General features: G+C 49.0%; 1 protein-coding gene across 1 annotated transcript in view; it reads right to left on the bottom strand.

Annotated features, from left to right (window-relative positions):
- Positions 1 to 373: 373 nt before the first annotated feature.
- Positions 374 to 7,998, bottom strand: part of Parp1 (poly(ADP-ribose) polymerase 1) — a 31,896-nt gene continuing 24,271 nt past the window's right edge. The window contains exons 15-23 of the mRNA XM_075989317.1: positions 6,567 to 6,650; positions 5,789 to 5,911; positions 5,224 to 5,352; positions 3,503 to 3,601; positions 3,003 to 3,155; positions 2,352 to 2,479; positions 1,686 to 1,747; positions 1,144 to 1,258; positions 374 to 910 (exon numbers count right to left, since the gene is read on the bottom strand). Coding sequence (XP_075845432.1) covers positions 829 to 910; positions 1,144 to 1,258; positions 1,686 to 1,747; positions 2,352 to 2,479; positions 3,003 to 3,155; positions 3,503 to 3,601; positions 5,224 to 5,352; positions 5,789 to 5,911; positions 6,567 to 6,650 — 975 coding nt within the window. The 3' untranslated portion in view covers positions 374 to 828. The remainder of the gene's footprint in view (positions 911 to 1,143; positions 1,259 to 1,685; positions 1,748 to 2,351; positions 2,480 to 3,002; positions 3,156 to 3,502; positions 3,602 to 5,223; positions 5,353 to 5,788; positions 5,912 to 6,566; positions 6,651 to 7,998) is intronic.

Genomic DNA, 7,998 nt, shown 5'->3' with positions numbered 1-7,998 from the left:
ATTCTAAATGGTTGTAAGAACCAAACCTGGATCCTCTTCAAGAGCAAGTGTGCTTAACCACTGAGCGTAGGTTCTGCTCCCTAACCATATCCGTCGAGGAGATGAGCCACACAACACAGGAGTAGAGAGCCATTTGCATTTTAATTGAGAACTATTAGCTCTCTGGGTGGCTATACTGATGACAGATGGTTGAATCTGGAAGACAAAATTGCTCATGGACTAATCAAGAATCCCAGAGATTAGGTTTCCCCAGTTAAGTGCTCCTGGAAGCCCCTTCTTTTTTGGTTACCCCCTATCACTGAAAACCAAAGCAAAACAAAAGTCCAGAAGGCTAAGAAAGGAACAATAAGTCCAAGATAAAAGAAAATCTATATAGTATGAAATTAGTTTTTATTTTTACTTTAAAATAAATGCTTAACATTTTGCCAAAATCAACCTCAAAGACAAACCTTTGGAAAAGGGAGGAAGCACACTTTCCTTCATGTGGAAACCAGTAAGGCAGACATTGTGACTGTGGCGTGGCTTGGGTTTTCCTCAGAACTAGTCTAGGCAAACAAAACAAAAACCTCTCCCCAACTTTTCCTCTACTGTCAGCTGTGTCTAACAGGGATGCGCCTGGTAGGATAAAACCCCAAACAACCCTCCCACCGAGTGCAACATGGACAAGGGACTTGAATCCAGAGCCCTTTAACCTGTCTCTATAAAACCCTAAGGAGAGTCGGTGAGGGTGCCACCCTTAGGCAGCGGCATGGCTGAGGTTTCTCGGTGTCTGTGGTGTGGAGGCACCTGGGGGGGGTTGGGTGCTGGGCACAGCACACCCCTCACACTTTACCACAGGGACGTCTTAAAATTGAACTTCAGTTTCAGCAGGTATTTCAGATTCACCTGAGCAATGTCGTAGACAATGTACCTGGAAAGGCAGTGGTCAAGGAGCCAACCATGGAGTCCCATGACTTTCCTCACATGAAATCCCCTCAAGGTGGGGGAAAGCGGGTGCCCAGAGAACAGGCTTACCTGTACAATGGGAGTCAAATCTCAAATGCACACAGGAGACCAACCAAGGGAAAAGTTGTTACCATCCCCAATACACACACACCCGCTGGGACAGTTCTGGAACACATGGCACAGGCCATGAAAGGATACTCATTATATAGTAGGCAGGTGTCATTAACACCTGATGGGACCCCTGTCCCCAGTGGAACCTCTACACCCTCCAGGGTGATGCTGGCCGAAGGGTCAGGGGTGGTTTTGCCCAAACCTGTAAGGAAGAAGGATCAAGTGCTAGGCATGATGGGGATGAGCAAGGAACTGTGAAAATGTTCTGGGCACGTGACGCGTACTTTATGCAGGATGTGAGTTCACTTAAACACCCTTCAGATGCAAACATGGAAGTCACAAAGGTTCCAAGGCACCAATATAAGCCAATAAAGCCATGGAGGCCCAGATGGAGTAGTAACTGGGGAATGAACACACACAGGCCTTGATCATCACGTGCTACCCACTCGTTCCAGGCACACCAGAGGGTCCTCCTGTCCCACAGAACTCCTACGGCATTATGACACTAGCTGCAGTCACAAGGAATGAGACGGCTTTGTTCTATGAACCCCTCACGGCAGCTCCACGAGTCCAGCCTTAGGAGGAAAGTCCCCGCCTCCCCATCTGCCACGCCAGGCTGGAGACAGTACCTTTGACACTGTGCTTGCCCTTGGGTAACTTGCTGATATGTGACGCATGTTTGAGTTCGTACCTATTCAAAAGAGGACGGTCTCAGACTAGCCCCTGGGCACTGGGCTCCCAGTCACTATTTGTCAGGTCTTTACTGTCAGGTAAACTCAATGTCCACGGAACTCTGTCCTCCCTTACAGTGGAATCTACCTCTCCAGCTCCTGGACTCTTCAGAACCAAGAGTATTCTCAAATACAGAGCCAGCAACAACCACCACTGCGATGGGCTATCTCCAGAGGAAGGGCCTGTTTGGAGCTGTGGCCAGCTGCTTCAAGTCTCCTGTCTAGTCTACCCTATGGCCTAGTTCACTGTCATCAGGAAGGAGATTGCCTGAATGAAGCTGGAGGAATTGGATCTTTGAAGTATAGCCTCCCTGCTTCCCTGCACTGCAAAAGGACTCCTGCTGCCAGTTCCTGGCCTCCTGCCTTCCTTCCCCCGGGTTTTCATACCATCTCTCAATCTCCCTCCCTTGGTCCCCTGAACCACCCACTACTACTGTATTTACAAACAAGCCTAGTAGACTTCAGGGCCCACTAAACTGGTGGAGGATTTCCATGGTTGTTGCCTGGCCAAGGAGACTCTCCTGGTTCACTCTATCTACCTGGCCATGAAGCCAGGATACTCACATGTTTCCAAGGGCAACTTCTCCCAACAGCAGTAAACCAATCGGGTCTCCCTGAGATGTGTGGCAGTAGTTCGCACTTTTGGATACCATGTCGGCAAAATAGATCCCCTTTCCAAACATGTAGCCTGTCTGGAGAGTTGAAAGAGGGACAGCTGAAAACCTTCCAAGAGTAAGTCAGCAAGGCGGTCCACTGAGTACCCACATGAGCCACTGCTCAAAGGCCAGTGCTCACAGAGGAGCTGTGGGAAGGCATTTCACAGCTTAGGATGCCACTTTCTCCTAAGTCTCATGTGGGTAATGTGAAGATTTAATGAGATTTGATCACTACTTAGAGGCTGGGATGGCCACATCAGAACTCCTGTCCAGTTGGTCCTTTCTATAACCCGGCAGGTGACATCTATTCCTTGTTCTGTTTATTGGTGAAAATTAGGGAGCTAATGGAGCTGCATGCCTGGGCTCCAAAGCCTGTTCTTTGCATGTCAACAAGTCCAATCAGTCTTCAGAGCATCCTGTCTAGACACTTCCAGAAGCTGTCACTACTGACAGGGCCGGCACAGGCTTAGAGGCTCTCCCCAAGCACCCAGGGCTTTCAGGAGATTACTGTAGGAACACATACTTCCACACTTCCCCATACACGAGGTCAGCAACTTACCACAGGGGCTTCAGGTGGGGCTATCCGCAGACCCTGCGACAAGATGCCAGCAAAGTTGGTGGTCCTGGACCCGTGCCACAGCAACCTCCGATTGTGAAGCTGCTTGAAGGGCTTGTAGCGCTGGCTCTCTCCCTCACGCTCTATCTTAAAGATCTGTGCGTTAGCAAAAGCGAGGCAGAAACTGTGACTCAGGGTAAGAGGTGGACACAGCCAACTCTACAATACCACTAATTCTCCAGTTCAACAAACAAGTCACTTCTGCTTGCTTAAAAATAAGTAGGGCTGGGCGTGGTGGTGCACACCTTTAATCCCAGCACCCCAGCAGGCAGATCTCTCTAAATTCAAGGCCAGTATGGTTTAAAAGCAAGGTTCAGAAAAGCCAGGCTACAGCCTGTTTCAAAACAGAGCAAAGCAACACAGCCCACTCCTTCTGAGCCAGACCCAGGAAAGTAGGGGATGGGGAGACCTGGCAGGATGGAAAGGGGTAGAAAGATTCTTACATCTATCACTTCCAGGTCATAGGCATTGTGTGTGGTTGCATGAGTGTTCTTCACGTACTTCCTGATGACCTCAGCTTCCTCAGAATCTTTGTCAACCACCTGGAAAAGAGGCATCTGGGATCAGGACAGGGAGACCCCCAGAGAGCCCTGTGAAGAACCATGATATACAAGCCTAGAGGATGCCAGGAGCTGTTCATACTGCCCAACAAATGACACCTGCAGGCCTAGGCCAGGTCCCATGTGCCCAAACACCACTTCCTCATCCACTTGGACTGCTAGGAGGAGCCCAAGAGTTCTTTCGAGGCACTAAGTATGAGTCAAGCTAGAAACACGAGATTCACCATTAGCGAGGTGGAACCAGAAGCCCAGCTCACCGATGGAACACAAAGTGATGTCATACATTTTCAATGTATCCAACCCAGTCCTAAGGATGGAACCAAAGAGCCCTGCACAGCCCAGCAAGTGCTCTATACCCCAGCCCTGCAATCCACACTAAATATACTGAGCTTATGCAGAAGGCATGGATGTTCTTTATGTAGTCTTATTCTAAGTTTGGAAAAACCTAGAAATTCTGGTTTTCTTTGCTGCCTCTTAATAACAAGCTTTATAACCGTAGATGCAAACAGAAGCTTCTTCACCAAGACCTATATAGCTCTCCCGTTAAGAATGTACATTTGACATTATATCCAGTTTGTGAGGCAGGCAAGCATAGGGACTCTACATGGTCTGAAGTAAACTTCTGCAGAAAATCTGTGCTAGCTAGTTTTATGCCAACTTGACACATCTAGTCACTGGAGGGAGCCTCATTTAAAAAATGTCTTCATTAGACTGAGCTGTGAGCAAGCTTGTAGGCACTTCCTTAATTGGTGACTGATGTGGGAGGGCCCACTCTATTTTGGGTGGGGCCATCCCTGGGTTGGTAGTCTGGGTTCTGTAAGAAAGGCTGAGTAGGCCATGAGGAGCAAGCCAGTAAGCAGCACCCCTCCATGGCCTCTGCATCAGCTCCTGCCTCCAGGTTCCTGCCCTGACTTCCCCTGATGATGAACTCTGACCTGGAAGTGTAAGCCAAGTAAACCCTTTTCTTTCCCAAGTTGCTTCGGTCACGGTGTTTCATCACAGCAATAGTTAAGTAACTCTGACTAGGACAAATCTTCTATCATTTTATGCTTATGTGAAATTGGGCATCCCAAGATTAAAATCAGATGCACTATGAGAAGGACATGCATGGGGTGAAGGGCAAACATAATCAAGGCTGTCAATCAGAATAGCAGATCACCCAACCTACACTATTTTTGCAAACCATGAGCCTTTCTATTCTTTAATAGGCCAAGAATTTGGAAACACTCTTGCATACTGTAATCCTGTCACAGGTAAAAAGAATCAGAGGCATGCCGGGCTGGGGGCAGAGACACACAGCCCAGGCAGGGGGCAATTCCCATATGCCTGAGCCTTCAACACACCCAAGTTCAGTTGACTGCTTGTACCCGAAATAGAAGAAAAGATCTTTTGGCAGTACCCTCACAATCCAGTCTGAGATACTAGCTCAGAAGACTCTTGCAGGGGGCTCCAAGGACCACCACCATCGGGATATGTGAGAGGGCAGGCTCAAGGCCTGGCTGCACATTTAAGGAGCTGTGAAGATGGCCCTGATGCACACATAGGTTGGGGACCACTGCTCTTGGGTGAACTACTGAATACTTGGGAAGGGGCAGGCCTCTCACCTTAATGTCAGTTTTGAGCTTCTCGTAGTTGACATCAATGGGGTCCTTACTGCTGTCATCAGACCCACCCCTGAGAAGACTATAGGCCACCTCGATGTCCAGGAGGTTGTCCAACATCTCCACCTTGGCCTGGGAACAAAATTAAGACCTGGGAGCTAAGTCCATAGGGAAGGAGACAGAAGTCAGTATGTAGATGACACCCTACAGTGTGTGTGGGGACCTCTTTGTTGGTCAAAGGCTGCCATCACCTCCCACTCAGCAGGTGACACTCACAGGCAATCTCTGACATGCTAGTAGGCTCTGATGCATGGGGAAGTGAGTGGCAAATGTCAGAAACCTACACACAAATGACGGGCAGGGAAATAATGCCACAAACTGACCTCCGCCAGGGAATCATGGGGGCCTTTACATGGGGACAGAGAAAACAGTCTTCCCTAGTGACAATTTCCTAGACTTAATTGGTCAAAGAAAGGAAAGAAACAGTAGATGCTGTTCTGAGGATACAGTAAGGAGGGCAGGCCCAAGGAGTAAGACCAGCCCTGGCCCCAGCACAGAGGCCTACTACCTGCACACTGTCTGCATTGTTCAGGAGTGGAGGCTTCTTCATTCCGAAGTCATGGGGGATCAGGGTGTAGAAGCGATTAGAGAGATCCAGGATCTGGGAGTCACTGCTGCCCTGGGACACTGCCTGGAAGGGAAGGGGACAGGACACAGGACTGACACAGCTGCTGTATGCACGAGCAGGGAAATGGTCATTAGAGCCCCTTCTTATCAGCGCGGTGCAACTGAGCAGGGCAGGACCGTGGTCCTGTAACACATAGTTTATCCGCACAAAGTGCTGTTGCAAACTCTATGTGGTGGGCTCATGGCTACTGGTGTAAAATTCCTTTGGCTTTTATGTTTGAAAACTATTCAACTGGGCATGGTATGGTGGCACACACCTTTAATCTCAGCACTCAAAGGCCAGTGGATCTGAGTTCCAGGCCAGCGAGGGTTACACAGAGACCTTATCTCAAAGATAAGGAAACTGTTCATAATGTTGGAGAGCACGAGCCAATAAGAGCTTGAGCCGGGAAGCCCAAACAATGTCGGTGCAAGTAGGGACAAGGTCTCCACCAAATTTTTAAGGAGCTTATTACATATCCACTAATTAAAAGCATTACTATTTGTATATTTTGTTAACAATCTTTGGACAGTGACAATATTTACTGAGCTGAAAAAAATTATCCAAATCCACATAAACCTGGTTCAATACTGTCACTATTACCCCACAGTGGATGTGGCTACTATCTCTCACCAGGAGAGATGCTGGCCGGGCTGGAAACCCTGCGGTGCTTGCTTACCTGCTGGACCTCACTGAGGATGGAGTAGGCGGCCTGGATCTGCCTTCTGCTCAGCTTCCCCAGTGGCATCTTCTGAAGGTCAATCTGAGGAGACAGGGGACACAAAGGCTGGGCATTCTGTGCAGTGCTGACAGGACACAGTTCCCTCACAGATCAGTGACCCACCTGCACAGAATCACAACCCTTTCCCCTGACCCTGTATTCCATGTACCAGCAGTCCAATGCGTACAGCTCAGCACTTCTGAAGGAAGAGGCAAGAGAATTCCTACCAATCCCACAGGACCAAGGTGAGGGATTAAGCCTCCCACTGCAGGCTGCACAGCCCAGGACACTAGAGTTCAGGAATAAGAGCCTCAATTGTCCAAGCGGTGAATTATTTTTTCAAGAACACACATCTGATTCAATACTTCCTCAAATCAGCCACCTTTAAGGCTACACATTTGCTCCCAACAACACCACGACTGAGCACGCCACGTTAGGCTCTCCTGTTAATCCGGGTCTGGAGCTGAGAAGGCAGATGAGGTCATTATGTTCTAGTGATGAGAAACTGACAGTTCCCCACTCGAAAACCAGACTAACTGTTTCAAGGACACCTACCCCTCCTGTGAGTGAACTGGCCTGTGCTGTTCACTCAGTGCCTGAGGTGTGACACCTGTGTGCTGCAGGAACCTACACCCTTTGGCCTGAGACTCTGGCACGAGCACACCCACCAGAGCCACTGGATTTGCAGAGCAGCCTGCAGCTTCTGGGCTCATGGCTGGGGAGACTGGAGAGAGGTGAAAGCTCCTGCCATGCAGGCCCAATCAGGAGCAGCGCTGTTTCATCCGCCACTGTCTTGCCTCCAAGCTTTCCTTTCTCTTTTTGTGCCTCATGAATGTGAGGCAAGCACTTGACCATGGCTACACCTAATTCCAATGTTTAAGAAAGAGCTGACGGGAGTTTGACTGATTGACTGGAGCATGGGTCAAGATGGTGGTGGTCCCATTTTCTTTGTAGTTCAAAATTTTTAAAAATGATTTTCTATTTACGACTGTTTTGTCAACATGCCTGCATACCACTTGGGTACCTAGTGCCTGTGGAGATTAATAAGATTCCCTTGGAACTGGAGTTGCAGATGCTCGTGAGTTGTCATGCGGGTGCTAGAAACTGAACTCAAGTCCTCTGGAAGAACAGTGAAAGTGCTCTTATCTACTGAGCAATCTCTCTCCAACCCAGTTTTCTTTTTCCGACAAGTGAACCAAAGTCTTGGACTTCCACTGGCATCAGCTGGCTGGTATGTTTGGGTCCCAAAGAACCAGACCTATGCACCCTCACACACAGAGAAACAAAACAGGGAAGGCAGAGGGGCCAGGGCCCAGGGCCAGCCCTGTATTGTACACTGGATGCTCCACAGCACGTGATGCCTGGCAAGCAGGGCTGAGAGAGAACACGA

The sequence above is a fragment of the Microtus pennsylvanicus genome, chromosome 10 (genome assembly GCF_037038515.1).
Source record: "Microtus pennsylvanicus isolate mMicPen1 chromosome 10, mMicPen1.hap1, whole genome shotgun sequence".
NCBI classification, from domain to species: Eukaryota; Metazoa; Chordata; class Mammalia; order Rodentia; family Cricetidae; genus Microtus; species Microtus pennsylvanicus.
The sequence above is the reverse complement of the archived record's forward strand: the minus strand, read 5'-3'. Positions and strand labels throughout refer to the sequence as shown.